General features: G+C 57.8%; 1 protein-coding gene across 1 annotated transcript in view; it reads left to right on the top strand.

Annotated features, from left to right (window-relative positions):
• The first annotated feature begins 271 nt into the window (after window positions 1-271).
• AJAP1 (adherens junctions associated protein 1) overlaps window positions 272-19,648 on the top strand; it is a 130,214-nt gene continuing 110,837 nt past the window's right edge. The window contains exon 1 of the mRNA XM_060626236.3: window positions 272-1,150. Coding sequence (XP_060482219.2) covers window positions 1,122-1,150 — 29 coding nt within the window. The 5' untranslated portion in view covers window positions 272-1,121. The remainder of the gene's footprint in view (window positions 1,151-19,648) is intronic.

Below are 19,648 nucleotides of genomic sequence, written 5' to 3'. Positions count from 1 at the left end.
GCGCCCGGCGGTCCAATCCGCGCCCGCGGCCTCTCCGGAGCCTCTCCCAAGGTGGGGACTGAGACCCGGCAGGGGCTGGGCAAGGGGGCGGCCGGGGGCCCCGCCTGACGCGTCGCGGGGCGAGGCGAGGCGGGGCCGCGAGCGGCAGCCGGCGCCGGGCAGGGGGCTCCGGCTCCAGTTCGAGGGGCGGGGAAGGCGGGTGACGTGAGCCGGGCCGGGCGGGCGGAGTTGGGACCCGCTCGGGGAGGCGGGGGCGAACGCGCGGAGAGGCAGACGCGCGGAGGGAGGCGGCCAAGCGGCGCGGGCGGCTCTGCGGCGGGCGCGGTGGGCGCGGGCGGCGGGGCCCCGGGATCCCCGCGCGCCTCCTCGGCGCGGCGCCGCCGCCGCGCGTCCCCACGCCCCGCGCTGCACGGCGCCCTCGCCCCGCGCGCCTCCCGCGCCCGCCTCCTGCCGGCCTCCGGCGCCGCGGCCGTCTGCAGAGCGAGCGCTCAGACGGAGCCCCCGGCCAACTTGAGCGGCGCCGGCCGGCGGCGCACCCCCGCCGGAGCCCCCTGACCTGGCGGCGCGCAGAAGCGACCCGCGTCCTTCCGCGTCGCCGCCGCCCTCACCCCCGGACCGCGCCGCCCCCTCGGCGCGGGGCTGGGACCGGAGGCGAGAGCCGCGCCACGAGACACGCACCGTGCGCCGCGGCGCCGCCCGGCCTCCCTCCCCACCGCCCCGGAGGGCGAAGCCGCGTCTCCTCCGACCCTCGCCGCGCGGCCGCAGCGCCGGAGCGCGCCCCTCCCGGGCCGGCCGTGGGCGCCCCCGCCTCGCCGCCGCCCTCGCCGGCTCGCCCCCGGAGGGGCGGCGAGCCCCGCGCCCCGGCCCGAGGATGTGCGCCCCCGCGGGCCGCCCCGCCTGAGCCATGCGCCCCAACGGCGGCGGCGCGCCGGCCGGCATGGAGCCCCGCGCGGCCGCGCTCTGACTCGCTCTGCGCCCCGCGGCCGGCGGGCGGCGGGCGGCGGGCGGCGGCGGACCGAGAGCCGGAGACCGGCGCCGCGGGACGGAAGCGAGCGGGCGCGGGCGCCGCGCAGATGGCCGGGGCGAGCAAGGTCTGAGGCTCCGCTGCCCGAATCGTGACCATGTGGATTCAACAGCTTTTAGGACTCAGGTGAGCGACCCGGCCGGCGCCGGGGTGCGTGTGGCTGCGTGGGTGCGTGGGTGCCGGGCTGGGCTGGAGCGGCGCTCTCCTCAGCGTTGCGAATAAAGGGACCCCTCCCCGCTCCCCGCTAGCGGCGGGAGGCGGCCGCGCGAGCCGCGTCCGGGTGCCAGTCCCGAGCCCGGAGCTCCGCGGCCCCGCAGGGAGCGGCCGGCTCTCCCTGCCTGCGCGCGTCCGGGTCCGGCCAGGGGTGCCCGCCCCGGCTCCCCGTGCAGCGGGGCCGGCCGGTCGAGCCCGCGGCTCCCGGCGCCAGCAGCGCAGTGTCCTGGCCTGCCGCCCCGGCGCGCCTCCTCCCCGGGGCCCCGGCCGGCCGTGGACCCTGGGCGGGTGCCGGGGCTGCCGGAGAAAGCCAGAGCTCTCCCGGCTCCCGGCTCCTGGCTCCCGGTGAGAGCTGGGCAGGAGGAGTTGGAGGAAACCAAAATCAAACAGCCACTCCGCCCTCCCTTCCCCTTCCTCGGGGCCCCAGGGCTGAGCAGGGGCCTCCCGGGCTCCCAGCGGCCGATCCAGCTGTTTGCCGGTGACCTCCGGGCCCGACGGGCGCGCACAGCTGGCGGGCAGCTGGGGCGGGAGACTCTGGGGCTCTGGGGGAGGTGCGCGGGCGGCCCCCCCCCCCCCAACCCCCACGCAGACACCCTCGGGAGCGCCCGGGGGCTTGTCTAGGTCGGGACTCCAGGGCCAGGTGGCACCAGGGGGTCGAGCCGGGAACTCGCGGCAGGGGTACTCAGGAAGACCCTTTGGAGCAAACTTTGCCCGCTTGTCGTGGCGCTCAGCCATTCGGCCCGTGCCTCGGGCGGCCTAGGGCCCGGGAGTGCGCGGTTGTCTCGTTGGTCCCGCAGGCCGCCCCCGAACCGTCCGCCCGCCTGCCAGGGGGCTTCGCCGAGCCGGTGCGTTTGGGTCCCGGGTTGCAACCGAAAGCAGGGAGGACGTAGGCGGAGGCGGAGAAAGCGCGTGCGGTTCTGGAGTTTGTCCACTGGGATGCACTGCGCTCCCGCGCTGGGGAGGAAAGGGCCGGTAGGTGCCGGAGCCGCCCCCACCGCCGCCCCATCGAAGCTGGGGGGAGTGAGCGAAGCGAGACCCAAGTGCGCGACCTGATTTTGAGAAATCGGAAGTGTCCTCTGTCGAGCGCGCCGAGCGTTGTCTAGCTGCCTTTGATTTATGAGACAAACCCGCACCCCGGGGGTAAGCGCTGTTTAGAACGTCTAGAGAAAATTGTCAAATGTTATTATCCGCTTTTTTTTTTTTTTTTCTGGAAAGCGGCACTCCTTTTTCCGGTGGCTGGTTTGCCAGTGTGGGCTTTAAAAGGTTAACGGTGAAGCGAATCCTGTTGGGTATTGGCCTGGCCTGAATCGATACCGTGTGCTTGGACTAGATAAGGTTTAGGCTCCCTGTTCTGGGACGCAGACAAAATGGATGGAGGGCAGCGTTGCCGGGTGACCCCCTCCAGGTGCCCTGCCATCTGCCTCTCAGGTCTCAGCCAGCCCGGAAAGGCCTCGGGAAAGAGCAGAGGGTCCCAGCCCCGGCTCTGGGCTCACCTCCTGCTCCCAGATGCTTCCCGAGCTCCTGTCTGGTGCTTCATTTCTGACCGACTGCTGGCAAGTTATTTGAGCTGATGTGGTTTCTTTCTTTTTATTATTATTATTATTACCACTAAGTTGCTAGATTGAAAGATTAGTACATTTTGATAAGGGGAGAGGAGAGTAAATACCATGGAAAGAAGCCTCTGTGTTGGTTCAGAATTCACTAAAACAGTTCCTCTAAAGCATCCCCAAGTGAGATCTCCTTGGGATTTTGCTGTAGGAAATAGTTCTGTTGGTGATTTTGAAGTTTGACCTTTTGTTGTTGTTTTTTTCTTTTTCTCCTTCAGTGTTAGCACAAGAGATTTTCTGTATGTGTGCCTCTAAGGATAGCCTGTCACCTGTCTTGGAGGCTGACCGGAGAGGGCTCTGTCGTGTCTGTGAGAGCCACCCCCTGGCCAGGAGAGGTGCCTGGCCGGGAGGGTCTGTGTGCTTCTAGCGTCGCACCAGGCGAGGGTCACAGTAACAAAGCCAGGATCGCTTGCTTGAAAGCTGGAAATGCACTTTTTCCTTGAAGAAAGCCGGTCATCGTCTCTGCTTACACGCCACTCTGTGGCTCCCCAGGCGAGCTCAGGGCACCCCTGCTGCCAGGCTTGGAACCTGGTTGTGTCAGGCAGACGCTGAACCCGGAGCCCAGGTGGCGGAAAGCAGCTCCAGGCATCACCTGAGCGAGAAGCTCTCTGCTCGGGCTCCCGAGACGAAGTCTGGGCTCGGTGTCTGGCTTCTGTGTTCGGCCAGAGCTGTGCAAGCAGCCTTTTCCTCTCACGAGGCAGAAACGGACGGAGTCCGATGGAGCCGTTGCTGTGCCTGCGTGGTGGTGGTGGTCTCAGAGCTGCAAGCACGGATCGCGGTGTCTTTTGAAGGCAGCCCGTAGCTTGACCGGCTGGGTCGGAGCTCCGACAGTAAGGAGCGCGGAGCCCGGCTCGGAGGGGTGCTGAGTAAGCACGCGGCAGAGTTTGGCTGCCTCCTTGCAAGTGGCCTCGGAGGCTGCAGGCCACCGTGCTGCAGCTTTCCTCAGGGGCTGGGAGCGTACAGGACATCGGTCAGGTGTCCTTCCCAGGCTGTGCTCCCGGGGGGCCGCTCTGTCTGTCCTTCCACCGCAAGGCCCCGGGTGCCTGTGTGTCTGCGTGGGGGTGGGCGTGGGACAAAGCGATGTGACGGTCTGTTTTCACGGGGTGCTTTTCAGCCCCCCCCGAGTGCTGGCCACGCACGCGGCACCACGTTCGGGCCCAGCACGTGGACCCAGCGGTTTGCCCCTCACCGTCCCCACCTCGAAAGTCCTCCAGCAGCTGGGGACTGGCCAGAGGCGTTAGGAGGACGGACGGAGTCAGAGGCTCTGTCCACAGGCGTCGCCCTCCCGGTGAAGCCTGGCTCGTGCCCATTTCCAGCTGGTGACACCAAATTGGTCGCAGCCGGAATCCATCGCGCGTCCGCGGCTGGGATGCTCATCAGGGACAGGGATGCTGGAATAAATGGCCATTCTGGGAGGCAGCTGGAATCTTTCCACTGCGGGGGCGCGTCCCCCTCCCCTCATGCCACGCCCACCCAGGGGATCCACCCGCCAAGCGGAGGAGGGGCTGGCGGGCTCTTCCCAGTCTGTCCTTTCTGTTGATTTATTGTAATCACCTGCTTCCTTTTCTTCCGTGCATCCAGGAGGGCGATAAGTAGGGAGCAGGGCAAGCCAGCGGAGACAGCTCCACGCCTCCCCGAGACGCCTGTCTCCGTGTCTCCGGAGAGGGACTAGCCTGCTTCCCCACTGCGTCCTGCGTCCTGCGTCCTCTTGGCCGGGGTGGCTCAGCTGTCCGTGGGATCTGCGGCAGCCCAGCCTGGCCTTGCCGTCCCCCAGCCCGCTGGCCTGGGCACCACCAAGATGTCTGGCACAAGACGTTTCCCTTCACTTCCCTGGGCTTTTTGTGCCCAGACTACCCTGCGCAGCCCTGTGGGTAAAAGCTGCACCCTGGGTCTTGATGAAGTGAATAACCAGCAAACCCCGACCCACCCATGACTCCCGAGCCTTCCAGAGCCCAGGGGCTCCTGTCTGGGGTTACGTAAGAGTCCTCTGCTTTCCATATGAGTAGTTGCCAAGTTTTCTTCAAAGGGCTACAAGTCAGTAGAGACCAAATTGATGTACAGATTAGCTTGGAAAGCCAAATATATCCTTGATCTAGATTTTCATGTTTGAAGTCTGGCTCGAGAGGGTTTCTCCTGCCCGATGCCGGTCAGACACGAGGGGGAGGCAGGAGCTGGGCCTTGCTGGAGCTGGAGCAGACCAGCCGTGGGGCCCACTGACTCTCCTTCTCTAAGACCCCCTTCCAGGAATTCAAAGGAGCCGGTGAGTCATGAGGCCGCCCGAGTGGGGACCGGCAGTTACGTAACTCAGATTAAGTCTCAGTTAATAGAAAGTCGGAGGCTGCAGCCTGCCCCTGTCAGAGTTTCGGGGGCCCTGGGGTTGGGGGGCCGGGCTGCCCGGTTCTCCTGCCATGTCAGGGCGGGATCGGATGTGATCGCCTGCAGGAGGCCTGGCTGCCCCAGCCCCCCACTTGGGCCAGCACTCTGCGCTCCGGCAATCGGCGAGGAACAGTGGGGTATTTCTTCACCGCCAAGCCCCCCAAACCCCTTCCTGAGGAGGGTGCAGGATTGGGGCCAGCTGCCTGATCGTGTCCCAGCAGCCCCTGGATGGGCCCGGTGAGTTGTGCTGGGTTGCTGGGTCTTGTCTTCTCTCTGGCAAGGGCTCCGGGAGACTGAGGAGCCAGAGACCCAACATTGCTCTATAGGGGGAGGGGATCCTCATCACTGTGAGTCTCTCCGGCACTGAAGGTGAGCCCAGGACAGGGGTGGCAGGTTGGGTGGGAGTCCCGTGTTGGCAAAGGGCAGGGTCCTGCCACTGGACCAAGGGGACCCGGGGAGGGGGTGCTGGGCTGGTATTTGCATTTCTGTCCCCTGCCTACACTCTGCAGAGGGTGTCACTTTGTTCCCCGCCCCCCCCCCCCCCCCCAGGAAAGGTTGGTGGCAGCCATGCTGGGTCCATCCCTGCTTCTGCCCTCCCAGCCTGTCGTCCACCATGCCTGTGCTGTCCGCTCGTTCGGACGTGTGCCATTTGCTACACTTCTTTGTGGCCAGCCAGGGAGCACTGGTGTGGCAGGACCCACTGCTCCTCTGCCCTCCCTCTGTTCCCACCCCGTGTGGACAGCTGCCTGGCCCATGTGGCTGTCGAAGCCTTGTTGCCGGCCCTCCCGGGGGAGTCAGTGCTTGGGCCTGTGCGTGACCTCAGGGGCTTCTGGAAAGCGAAGCGTCTGGACCTTGGAGACCAAGGGGGTGTGTCCACTGGAAACCAGTGCTCGGGCTTCCTGCTTTGCCCGGAAGAGCAGCCCTGGTCTCTGGACTGTGGGCTCACGAGGGCAGGGACTGAGCCTCGTCCTTTACTGCCTCCTGAGAAGAGTGCGTGGCACATAGCAAAAGCTCAGGAGACGTCTGCGCCTGAGTAAACGTGTCCGTCTGGCACCGTGCCCTTGCTTCGTCAAGTCTTGCCCTGTGGTTACTCGTCCTTAACTCTGAGGCGTAGGAAAGGAATTCCCAGCCAGACCTGCCTCAGGTGTAGGCCCTGTCCTGCCCCAAAGAGGTACACCATTTCTTCCACCCTACTTCCTGGAGCTCACATTTCCACCATTAGAGATTCTTTTCTTTGCTGTGAGATTTAGTCACAATTGGAATGCAGACATGTTTGGGAAAAAAGCAATCCTTATGGAGCCCTATCAGTCATCACGGGTTTGCTAGGAGTGAAAGTATCCGATATCTAAGTGGGAGGAGGAGTGGCTGTAGATGGGAAAAAAACATGAAGGCAGGTGGCACAGGGGTGGCGGTGGGGTCGAGGGGGAAGGTACCACTGAGAGAGGTTGGGGAGATGTGGGGTGAGGGTGGGCTTGGGGTCAAATGCAAACTATTGGCCTCACAACTGGACTCCGTTCTCCCCTCCCTTTGGCTTTTTCGGGGACGGGAAAGTGGGTTCATGCATGGGACTAGGAAAACGTGGAGCTGACAGAGGCAGTTCCTTTGAAAGAGAAGGTTCTGGTCAGTCTGTGAGTCCACAGGTGAGCGGGTAGGTAGATGTTGAGGAGCGGTCGTGACACACACACACCTCTGGCCCCTGTGCTCCTGTCCCAACGGTGAGCTGCAGAATTTGTGCCGGACCAGATAGCACGTGTCTGCTTCTCTCAAAACGTTGGGGCAAAACTGACCTACGTTATCTTAGTTTCAGGTGCCCAGCTGGATGATCCGGTGTTTGTAAGTCGAATCGGCATCCAGCCCTTTGCTCAGTTACAGAATTTTTTTCCCCCCACTGGTGTTTGCTGGAGTGTGGGGTGGGGGTGGGCAAAATGGGCTCAGGGGGTCGAAAGCTGCAAATACGCGGTCATAAAATAAGTCACGGAGTGGCACGGGCGGCCTGGCGACTCTTAGTTAATCTGACACGTCCGCCTTAAATGTCTGTGCACCCGAGAGATGACGCCCCGATCCCCGATCTCGTATTCATTTCATCCACACCTGTAGTCCGCTCCTGATTCCCACGTGCCTGGGGGCTGGCTGGCTGTGAGCAGGTGCCGTGCAGACTCCAAAATAAGGTTTCTGCCCTCAAAGACCCCACACTCCAGTAACGGAGGGGGATACGTGTCGGGGTAGAAATAGTGTTGCCAGAGCAGAGATCAGCAGCGTCCGGTAGGAAGAGAATGTGGGCCACGGCTGGGGGACTTGGGAGCCTCAGGGGGCTGTGGGTTGTCATACTGGACAGTGTCCTGTGGAGACTCAGAAGTGACAAAAGTAGATGTTTAGAGCCTGCCACCCCTCCCCCCAACCAGTGTGGGACTTTGGTGCCGTCGCTCGTTAGTATGAGCTCCGCGGAGGGTCGGGCTGGCCAGCAGTGGACAATTGCTGTGCGTGCCACATCCTCTGTGCCTGGTCAGGCCAGTGATGCAGGTAGAGCACTGAGCGAGGGCTGAGGCAACAGCTAACGGCCTTCGGGCCCAGTCGTCCCAAGTGAGAGACAGCTGGCCTGCAGGTAGGTGGTTCACACCTTCTGGAGCCGTTCCCATACTGGGTTGTAAGGAAGTGCTTTTGGGGACTTAGGAGGGGGTGACGGAGCCTGCTGACTTGTAACAGAGGTGTCACAGGCCAGGGGACAGCCAGCGGAGGGCTAAGACAGCAAATGAGAGGATAAGACAGAAGGCCGGTCACCTTCCGAAGGGAGAGCTGACCCCCTAGAGGGACAGTTCCAGGGTGGTGCCCCAGGGTGCCCCAGAGCCAGCATTGGCTGGAATGTACCAGCGGCTCCCGAAGGAACACACCCCGGGGGTGACAGACATCCCCGGGGCTTCTCCGGCCGCGTGCACACCAGACCTGACCCAAGGGCAGGCCTTCATTCTCTCCCCGAACTTAGCGCTTATCACCTATGTGATCCTGAGAGTCTGTGCCACCTCGGGCCTCGTGGGAGGAGGACAAATGGTGAATTGCCAAGGTCTGGTTCTAATGAAGACGTTTAGGAATATTATTCCAGATAAAGGTGTGTGTGTGCATGTGTGTGGTGTGTGTGTGTGTGTGTGTGTGTGTGTGTGTGTGTGTTGGGCACTTTGGAGACCAGTGGACATCAATGCACTTATAGAGGGCCTGGCTGGGTCAGTCAGTTGAGTGCCCGACTCTTGATTTTGGCTCAGGTCATGATCTCACAGTTCATGGGTTCAAGCCCCACATTGAGCTCTGCCCTGTCAGCTCAGTGCCTGCTTGGGATTCTCTCTCTCTCTCTCTCTCTCTCTCTCTCTGCCCCTCCCCAACTCATGCTCTCTCTCAAAATAAATTAAAAAAAAAAAAACTTAAAAAAAACACTTATACCGGGAGCTCCAACTCCAGGTGAAAAGACCAGTTCTTAAAACAAAACTCCTCCCGCAGAAGGACGCTTGCTGTGTTCACAGGGTTAGGCGTCTAATAAGAAAGGGTAGACCGTGCCTCATGAGAACCTGGCTGCTGATAAAAAATAAAAAATCCCTAACGAGATATTAGCAAACCATGTTTCACCGTATGTGGAAAGAAGCGTATACCATGTGGGGTTTATTCTAGGGGTACAGAAATGGCTCCACATTTGAAAGTCGGTCAAGGCAATCTGTCAAATGAAAGACTGAAGCAGAAACACCATATGAGCCTCTGCATGTGATGAATTCAGCATCTGTCCATGACAACTGCCAGAGGTGTAGGAACAGAGGCTCGCTTTCTCCACAAAAGCCCACAGCTAACTTCATGCCTAATGCTATGAAACTGGAAGCTTTTCTCCTGGAGATCAGGAATAAGCCGGGGATGTCTGCTCTCACCACTCTCATTCAGCACAGTGCTGGAAGTCCTAGCCAGAGGGGACAGAGGATGAAAAGGCAAGAAAAGACATACAGAAAGGGAGAAATAGAACTGTTCCTATTTGCAGATGATGTGATTGTCCACACAGCAAGTCTCATGTCATCTATTAAAAAAAAACCTTCTAGAGCTAATGAATGATTTCAGCAAGGTTGGAGGACACAAGAGAAATGAATCGCATTCCCATCTATTAGCAATAAACACATGGACCCTGAAATAAGAAATGCAGTGGCATTTACAGTCACTCCCCAAAACGAGACATTTCAGTGTAGACCTAACGAATCGTGTTATGCTCATGACTCGCGTGCCCAGGGCTATGTGGTACTGATGGAAGAAATCAAAGAAGAATCTAAATAATGGAAAGCCATACCATGTTCATGGACAGAGAGACTCAAGGAAGGAGGTCACTTCTCAAACTGATATAGAAGGTTAACATAATTCTTATCAACATCCAGCAAAACATTTGCACGCGTAGATGAGATTCTTCTAAAATGCATATGTGAAGGGAGGGGAACTAGCGATACCTAAAACAGTTTTGAAAAAGAATAATAAAGTGAGAGGAATCAGTGTGATTACAAGGCTTATTATGTAGCTGCCATAATCAAGACTGTGTGTCTTAATGGAGGGACAGATATATAGATTTTTCCACAGATAGATTCCCACAAATATGCCCAGCTGATTTTTGATAAAGGTGCTAATTCAGTAGAGGAGAGATAGCATTTTCCAACTAATTGTACTGGAACAGTAGGACATTCATAGCCAAGAGCAAACAAACAAACAAGAACCTTGCTATTAGGTCTCCTATCTAATGCAAAATTAACTCGGAATGGGTTACATAATTACGTGTAAAATGTAAAACTGGAAAAGCTTTTAGGAAAAAAAAACAGAAATTATTCAAGATGTGAGACTAGGCAGAAAGCTCTCAGACTTGCCACCAAAATCATAATCCATAAAAGGGAAAAAAAAACTAATACATTGGATCTCATCAAGGGTTTATAATTTTCTCTGTGAAAGACTCTCCTACGAGGGTGGAAAGACACATCGCAGAGTGGGAGAGAATGTTCGCAAACGGTATACCTGACAAAGGGCTAGTGTCTGAAAACATAAACCTATCTCAAAACGCAGCAGTGAAAAAGTTGAACAATCCAATTAGAAGCAGGTGAAAGCCTCACCAAACAGGAGTGCCAGTTAGTCGAAAAGCATGGGGAGAGACGCTCAATGTCACTTCTCATCTGTGAGAATGGCTAAGACAAGAACTACTGGGAATGGGATGCTGGCAGGGATGTAGAGAAACTGAGTCCCTCCCACACCGCTGGCGGGAAGGCACGATGGTCACAGCTGCTCTAGAAGGCAATTTGACAGTTTCTAACGACGCTAAACATGGAGCTGCCATGCGGTTGAGGTTTTCACTCCTGGGCGTTCACGCCAGAGAAACGCAGACATGTTCACCTGAAGATCGGCGCACACATTTTACGGCAGCTCTCTTTGTAAGAGCCTCAAACTGGAAACGATCCAGATGCCCTTCAGTGGGGCGAATGGCTTAGCAAACTGGGGTACGTTGACACCGTGGAATAGTGCCCAACAATAACAATGAAAGAACTCCCGATACAGCCAACAACCTGCACGACCATCCGGAAAGGATGCTAAGTGAACAAGCCAGTCTAGAAGCCCTACAAGCAATATGGCGGCTCCACAGCATCCTTCAAAGGGTGAAATGAACAGGGTGGTCATTGCCAGGGCGCGAGAGAGGGCAGGGAGTCGGAGGGAAGATAATGTGGCTCCATCAGGGCAGTGTGAGGGATCGTTGCGACCCTCTCGGTCGCAGCAATGCCAATATCCTGCTTATATCTTTGTGCCCTGATTTTGTAAGATATTGCTGCTGGGGAAGCCGGGTAAGGGCTGCAGGATCGCTCCGTATTACATAGTACAGTGCTTGTGAAAATCTACGATTAACTTAAAATTAAAACTTAATTAAGGAATGAATAGCCTCTACTTACCTGCCAGAGACTGGCATCTGATTGTTTGGGGGGTAGGTGTGACGGGTAGGCACCACGTGTTTGGAATGAACGACGGTCGGGTCCTGTGGAAGTGGGGCAAGGGGCAAAAACAATACTTTATGAAAGTGGCCATGTCGTTCTGCCACATTCTTTAGAATGCAAAATAGAGCAGCATGTGAATGTGCGGTGTGGCTAATGTGATGAGATCCATCATCAGTGACAGTCATAAATGACCTGGTGCATAATTATTGGATGAGAAGACCCGTCCAGATCCTTATATAAATCAGGTCAGCTCTGAAAATAGAGCAGCCTTTTTGGGGACAGTCCCACTTTCCAGCCCTGGCACGTAGGGTGGCTCCAAGACCATGCTCCGAGGATTTGGAGTCAAACGCGGACGGAAACAGTTGGTTTCCAGATCAGCAAGACGTGAGCCTCAAGTTGGTGAAGGCAATGGTCTGTGGCTTTGCTTGTTTACATTTCCTTTTGGTCTTTATGAGAAAAGCACTGCAGTGTGTTGTGTGTGCATGGGCGCACGTGTACAAGCATGAATGAGTGCGCACACGTGTGTGTGTGTGTGTGTGTGTGTGTGTGTGTGCGTGTGCGTGCACGCACGAGGACGTGCATTCTGTAAATGCTTGTTGAATGGGAAGCTTTGCATCATTCCAAAGGCTCTACGTTGGATTTGGTCGTGAGCTTCTGTGACCCCATGGGCTGGACCCGCGGCTTCTCTTTCCATCCATTCAGGTCTAGCTAGGAGGCGCCAGGCCACCGCAGTTCCTGATCTTGTCACAAGCCAAGCTTTGTGCTAGGTGACCCAGCCAACCCCCGTCCTCTTGGCCCGTCCTCAGGATCCTCATGATGACCCTGCAGCGTGGGCATGGTTGCTCTTCCCTTACAAAGGAGGAAACTGAAGCTCAGAGAGGTTAAGTGATTTGCCTAAGGTCACACAGCTAGCTAGCAAGAGAGCTCTGATTTTTTTTTAAGTTTATTTATTTCCTTTTGAAAGAAAGAGCAAGCGAGCGAGCTGGGGAGGGGCAGAGAGGGGGAGAGAGAGAGAATCCCAAGCAGGCTTTACATTGTCAGCACAGAGCCCGATGTGGGGCTTGAACTCACGAACCGTGAGATCATGCAAATCTAGGGTTGGACGCTCAACTGACTGAGCCAGCCAGACGCCCTGAGAGCTGAGACTCGAACCCAGGTTTCGTGGACTCCCAGGTCTATTTGTGTCCTTACCATTGCCCCGTATGGCTCCCACGTTTTGGATAAAATCTACCTCTTATTCTTTTGGTTAACTTACACAGTGCCCCTTTGGGAAAAACAAAAACAAAATCCAAAACAAACAAACAACAAACAGAACTGGAGGGGCCCCCATGCTGTGGCGTCAGGTCCTTGTGCCCAGCTGATGTCAGAATCACGCATCCTTCCGGCAAGCAGACTTTTAGGTAGAAGTTTTATCGTCTAAATGAGGGACTGTTTTGTAGCAAAGAATTGATGAAATGTCACAAAGGGCTGAAAACATGTCTGTGACACAGATACTGTTATTCAGCCTACTTAATAATTAAAAAAAAATATGTCAGCAACTCCACGGAGGCCCCTCTTGAGAGCTCTTGTGAAATTACACCACGGAAATGAATGAATGGCCACACTGAGGAGGTTGGATTCACACGACATAAGTCTGTGCAGAAGGATTGTCTATCGCGTGTGTGCATGCATGCACATGTTTATTTATTGGAGTATAATTTATATCCTGTAACATTCCCCCATTTTGAGTGTACGATCCGATGATTTTTAGTAAATTTGCCGTGTGTGCAAACGTGTCTTTCGCCCCCGATGGGATCCCCGGTTCTGTTCACAGCCAATCCCCATTTCTACCTTCAGACTCACGCAACCTCTGATCTGATTTTGCTCTCTGTGGGTTTGCCTGTTCGGGCATTTCGAACGTGGAAACCTACCACGTGCCATTGCGCACATGCTTTCTTCACTCGGCCTCATGTCCGTGAGGATTCTGTGGGTTGGAGCGTGGCTCTTTGTTCTCTGTGTTCTTTCTGAGTGGCATTCCGTTTGCGGACGTGCCCGTCGGTTTGTCCATTGGCTGGTTAACGGGCGCTTGGCTTCTTTCTTCTTTGAGGCTCGCACAAATCATGCAGCTGTGAACATTGCTCTCGCCCCCCTTGCTGCCCCAGGACCCTGTAAGCACAGACAGCAAGGCTTTGGGGGGCGGCGGTCGGAGAAGCCCCCTTGTGTTACCGAGTTGGTGGCAATGCACCGGGCAGGGGTCCAGGATTCCACCCCTGGGTTTGGATTTGCTCCTTCCCTTTGCTCTAAACAAGGGGCTGACTGCACACAAGCCATTGTTTATTTGTCCATTTTTCATTTGATAAACATTTATTGAGTGTCAGCGGTGTCTCGCCATGGTGCTGCGCTTTGGAGAGATAAAGGAGAGCAAAGCTTTGTGTTCTGCCTTGGTGCAAAGATACCACGAAGGGGAACATGTGACTCATTAGAAGGGCTCCCGGCTCGGGGCTCCTGCGGAGCTCAGGCGGTTACGCATCCGACTCTTGGTTTCTGTTCAAGTCATGATCTCATGGTTCATGGGTTTGAACACCACGTTGGGCTCTGCACTGACGGTGTGGAGGCTGCTTGGGATTCTCTCTCTCTCCGTCTCTCTCTCTCTACCTTTCCCCTGCTCACGCTCTCGCTCTCTCTCTCAAAATAATGAATAAACATTTTTTTTTAAAAAAAGAAGGGCTCCCCGCTGAGCTGAGCGTGGTGTGGTCCCCCAGGGCTGGAGGAGGGCAGTGTGTGGCCTGGGACTGGAGGAGGGGGGGCTGGCAGGTGGTCCTGCAGAATGTCCCCCGGCCTCTGAGCCTTGTCTGCTGCACAGGCCTTTCCACGGGGCCTGGGGGAGGCAGCTGTGCTTACCTGGGATCGAGGACTCCCTTCCGGCGGGACAGTGGTGCAAGTTTAGGGGAGTCCACCCCCAGGGAGTACCTTAGAGCGAAGGGCTTTAGCACATCTTTGTAGATGGAAGGGGCTGTGCCGTCTGTAAGCACAGGCCTGTAGATGCCGCGTGTGTGTGCCAAGGTGGGGTTAGTTCCAGGGGGAGCTGGGAGCTTTGAAGAACCTGGTTTGAACAGAGGAAGAAGTGAAGTGACTAGTTACTATTATGCGAGGAGACAGTACATTTACCGGTTATCCCGAGCCCGCGTGTCCGGTAGGGGGCCGTGAGGAGGCTGGGCTCCTGGCGTCCCTCCCGGGCCGGTCCCGTGGGCTTGGGCAGGAGTCATGGCCCAGCTGGCCCTACAGGGTCTCTGCTCCCAGATGCCGGTCTAGCTGCTGGTGTCAAAAGCAGGGGCTTCCCAGACCTGGGGCGGGTGAGGAGACCCCACTCCGGGGACCAGAGCTGACTGGTGGTAGCCTCCTCGAGCTCCGTGTCGAGGAGGGTTTTGCGTTCTCCCGAGGCTTGGAGAGAAAGGGTGCCCACCGACTGGTCGTCGTATCTACCCTGTGCCAGGGAGTTGCCCTCCCTCCCCAGAAGGTCCGAAGACAGAGCTTGTGAGTTGGGGTGGGCTGGACACCCTCCCGGAGGCGCGTGCATGTTCGCGAGTGAACTGATTCACTGAGTTGTGAGTGCCTGATTACGGTGTTCCAGGCACTGTCCCAACACTTGACCCGTCTTAACTTGTCCTTCCAGCGCTGCGGTGACACAGGCACTTAATTATGCCCTCTTCCCCGCGGAGGCTCGGAGAGGTTGGGTGATCTGTCCAAGTGACACAACAAGGGAACAGCAGAGACGGGGCTCACACCCGGGCTGTTGGGCCCTGCCACTTGTCCTCTGCACCGTCACATCCTGCCCTTACCTTTCTGGAAGGCAGTGCACGGCTGTTGGTTGTATTCAAGGCACGTGACATCCACCAGGCCCAGGCAGGCGGCAAAGCGTGGGATTGGAGCCCAGCATCGAAGGCCAGTGTCCTGCCTCCCCGACTCTGTGCGGAGCACACACGGGCGCCCAGGATAGGGAGGTGAAAATGACACGTCCTGACCTTCGCGTATTCTGAGCCTGGCGGGAAAGGTGATGGCTACGGAGTGTGCCCTTGTGACAACAGAAGCCCGTCCACGTGGTTCGGGGGGGGCCAGCATCCCTGAAGTCAGGTCTTCCTGGGGACCAGCTGGGTAGCCACGGAGGAGTGAACGCGGCTGGTCAGTTCTGCCCCACGGTTGGCCGCGGGGCCCCCAGACAGCGCTCTCCTCCTGGAGGTGGGTGGGGAGCACTGTCCCCATGCAGGCCAGGGAGCAGCCCTGGGAAGTAACTGGTGATTTGGGGGAGGGAGCAGGTCATGTCTGCACCCGCTTCTGTTTCCTTAGGAAAACCTTCACAGACACTCCGTTGGCTCCAAAGTGCTTCTACCCGGGCCCCTAAATAGCATCTAGATAGCCTGGCTCACCTTTCACGTGAGTCCCGCCCTCCCGGGCTGACCACCTGCGATCAAAAATAAACCTCAGGCCACAGTTTCAATTTCCCAGATCGTCTTAGCAAAGGTGAAGAGATTCCCCGGGCTGATAGGCTCCATTGACATGCAACTACTCTCTTTTAAAACTGACTTTTCTAAAACAGAATCGGTTCCCAGGCAGAGGCATCCTGTCTCCGTATTGCAAGGCCAGCCTCGTGGCCAAAAGCCTCAGCCGGAAGCCCTGTCCCAGCACTTGGCACGGAGTATGGAATAACGAGGCGGGGAAGAGCCCACCCAGGAGTTCGCTTTCCCCCACTCCCCCACCCCCTCTTTTTCGTGACGAGAAAACGCAGGACTGTACCCAGATGCTGAAAAAAGCTGTACTTCCTGCCGAGGGACATGGTGGCTTTCAGAACGCAAGGATTCTTTAGGGAGCCAATTATGCAAGACAAGAGTAAGCATGTTTATTTTTGTGACACCGCATTTCAAACTCCCAGAAAATGTTGATGGAGCGGCCCCATTAGGCGCCCGGGTGCCCCCCGATGCTGTGGCATTACACCCTGCAGGTTTGCAGGGCGCGCTTGCAGGCTCCCGGTTAGAGCCCCGCGCCGGGCCGATCTACTGCCCGTTGCCACCCCGGAGGTCTCCTTCAGCCCCCACAGATGCAGCCTCCTTCTTCCCTCAGCGTCTTCCAGGCTAATGAGATTCTCTGCACGGAAGCCTGATGCTCAGGAACCCGGAGCCCCGAGCTCACTGTGACCGTGTCTCCTCTTCAGGTTCTCATGTCCAGGGTGACAAGGGAGGTAGTTCAGGGCTATGATTTTGTAGCACCAGCCACCTGGGCGGTCGCCAGGATTGCAGCCTAGGCTGGCTCTGGGCCTGGTGGGGCCCAGGATGGCTCCCTTCCGCAGACAAAGATGAAGTGCCCCTCGCGTGCAGGTACTGTGCTGGGCACGGGCGCAGGAGAACCCTACCCTGGTCTGGGGGGAACATTTGAGGGGAGCGGGGCAGAGGCACCAGTGACATTTCAGGAGCCCAGAGGAAGAAGCCTGTGGCTTTACCTGCAGCCATTGGGAAGGCTTCCTGGAGGAAGTGACGCTTGACCCCCATCAGGAAGGAGGAGTAGAAGGAAGGAAGTGGGCCCAAGAAGGAGGGTGCATCCAGGCAGAGGCACGAAGGTGCCTGGTCTTCTCGTGCCGGTGCCTCATAGGGGCGCCGAGGCCCCCGGCGGTTAAGTGACTTGCCGACTCCCCACCTCTTGGCTCTGGGGGGAGCCCAGGTGCAAGGTGTGGGCGGAGCCGGTGCATCTGGCACGGGCTGCAGGTTTTGCACAGCTGAGCAGCACGTGCTCGTGGGACACCAGAGGGAGGAGGCAGATCAGGACTCGGGCTTCCCTCCCCAGGCTGGAAGCCTCGGGGGGTCCTGGGGAAGCACTGCTCCATCACCCCGGGGTGTTCAGGGGGGCAGGGGGTGCCAGCAGCCACGGAGAGACCCCTGGGGAGCAAGCGGGCCTGCCGGAGCCCCCCCACCCCACCCCAGCAGGGCCTGCGGTCCTGTGCCAGCCCCCCGTGGGGGCTCCCGGAGACCCCAGATGGGGAGGGGCTCAGGTCGGGAAGACAGCCCAGCCGGGCCCCTTGGTCAGAGGCATGGCTGTGTGGTGAGTGTCTGGTCTGTTCTCCCTCGGAATTACTCTTAGGGAGGGGACAGGCGTGAGACCCCCACGGGGACAGAGCCCGACCTGCTCCGACCCCCACACCTTTCTTTTTGTCCCTGTTTCTGCATTTTTTTCCACCCTCAGAGGCCCCTCCCACCCCTCCCCTTGGAGAAGCCCACCCCCACTCATCCTGCCCTCTCGGCACCCACATTGGCATTTCGAGAAAAGCCCCTCACGTGCAAGGTGATGGAACAGTAGATGAGTTCAATGCGTGTTTCACATAGAAGCAGGGACACTTCGGGGGGCTTGTTCCTCCCCAGGTACCGTGCTCGGGGTGGTCCAAACCTGTGTGGCCGTGAAGCTAAAATAGCTTCGGAAGAAGCTGTGTGTGTGCCCCTGTGTGTGTGGAAGCGTGTCTGTGTGTGTGTTGTGGAGTGTGTGTGCCTGTGTTTGTGTGCGTGTGGAATGTGTGTGTATATCTGTCTATGTGTGTGTCCGTGTGTTTGGAGTGTGTGTGTGTCCGTCTGTGTGCACGTGTGTGTGGAATGCAGTGGGGCAGGGGCGGTGGGCTTGAAAATCAGTGAATAAATCCTCCCTGTTCGTCCATCAGCTGCTGAGTAGTTCGGAACCTTAATTAACAAAATCTCTCCAAAGCCCTCCAAGGTCAGGAAATACCATTAGTCTTATTTCACAGATGGGTAAACTGAGGCACTGCAGGGTGCAGCAGTTTTCCTAAGGCCACACAAGGTCTGCAGAGTGGCACCCCAAGACTCCCAGTGGAACTTGGCTGGGCCGCTGCATGGCGGGCAGCGGTTCTGGGCGGGACATCTGGGGAGCACGGGCACATCCTTCCCGTGTCCTGTGCGCTGTGCGTCTTCAGGCACCCCCGCCGGGAGACGGGCTGTGTCTGGGGCCAATGTGCCTGGGGCACAGCCTCTCCGGTGAGCATTCTTGCTGGGCCCTGTCTGCACTTTATTATCCTTCACTCATTTGTCAGTGACAGAAGTCCAGGGCAGCGGGGAGAGACAACAGGGAGGGTGGGCTTCCTGCTATACCCTCAGTGATCTCCCTCAGCCCCTCCCATTAGTCTGAGACCCCCCTCTTGTGTAGGAATTCCAGGGCCCTACTGAGTCACAGGGGGTGGAATTCATGTCGGTGGCCATGGAGCATATTTGGATTTCATAGGAGGGACTCAGACTCAGCCAACAGGAGGGATCAGACTCAATCAATAAGAGGGACCCAGACTCAGCCAACAAGAGGAACTCAGAGTCAGCCAACAAGATGGACCCAGACTCAGCCAACAGGAGGGACTGAGACTCAGCCAACAGGAGAGACCAGACTCAGCCAACAGGAGGGATCAGACTCAGCCAACAGGAGGGACCCAGACTCAGCCAACAGGAGGGACCCAGACTCAGCCAACAGGAGAGACTCAGGCTCAGCCAACAGGAGGGAACAGACTCAGCCAACAGGAGGGATCAGACTCAGCCAACAGGAGGGACCCAGACCCAGCCAACAGGAGGGACCCAGACTCAGCCAACAGGAGGGATCAGACTCAGCCAACAGGAGGGACCCAGACTCAGCCAACAGGAGAGACTCAGGCTCAGCCAACAGGAGGGAACAGACTCAGCCAACAGGAGGGATCAGACTCAGCCAACAGGAGGGACCCAGACCCAGCCAACAGGAGGGACCCAGACTCAGCCAACAGGAGGGATCAGACTCAGCCAATTAAAAAAAAATTTTTTTTATTGAGATGAAATTCCCATAACATAAAACTAACCATTTTAAGGTCTACACTTCAGTGGCATTTAGCACGTGTCCAATACTGTCGTATCGCCGTCACCACTAGCTGCTTCCAGAACGTTTTCATCTTCCTGCAGGCAGACGGGGTGCGTTAGCTTTTGTTCGCCACTTCCCCGGCAACCACCAGTCTGCTCTCTGCGTCTGGATTTGCCTGTTCTGGACACTTCCCGCCCGTGGAAGCATGCGCCGCGTGACCTTTGCGTCTGGCTTCCTTCCTTGCGCGCACCGCTCTGAGGTCCAGCCGCATCGCAGTGTGCATCCGCGTTTCCTTCCTTTTAAGGGCTGAATACTAGTCCCTCGTGGGGTAGACCGCGTTTGGTCGTCTGCTCCCTCCACCGACGCACATTTGGGTTGTTACCTTTTGGCTGCTGTGACAGGGGCGTGCGGGGGTCCGTTTCCGTCTTGGTTTTCAGTTCTCTGGGCTGCCTGGCCCTCACACCAGCACTTACGAAACACGGGCTTGTGTGGCCCGGGGCGGCGCCCACGCTCCCTCCCAGCCTCAGTTTCCTCCTCTGAAGGATGGGGGCAGTGGGGGTGTCGCACCGCCCAGGGCTGGGAGCACGGCGACCGCGTGAAAAGCACAGCCC

Source organism: Panthera onca, chromosome C1 (assembly GCF_046562875.1).
Source record: "Panthera onca isolate mPanOnc1 chromosome C1, mPanOnc1 haplotype 2, whole genome shotgun sequence".
Taxonomy (NCBI): Eukaryota; Metazoa; Chordata; class Mammalia; order Carnivora; family Felidae; genus Panthera; species Panthera onca.
Note: the sequence above shows the minus strand (reverse complement) of the source record. Positions and strands in the feature narration are given on the sequence as shown.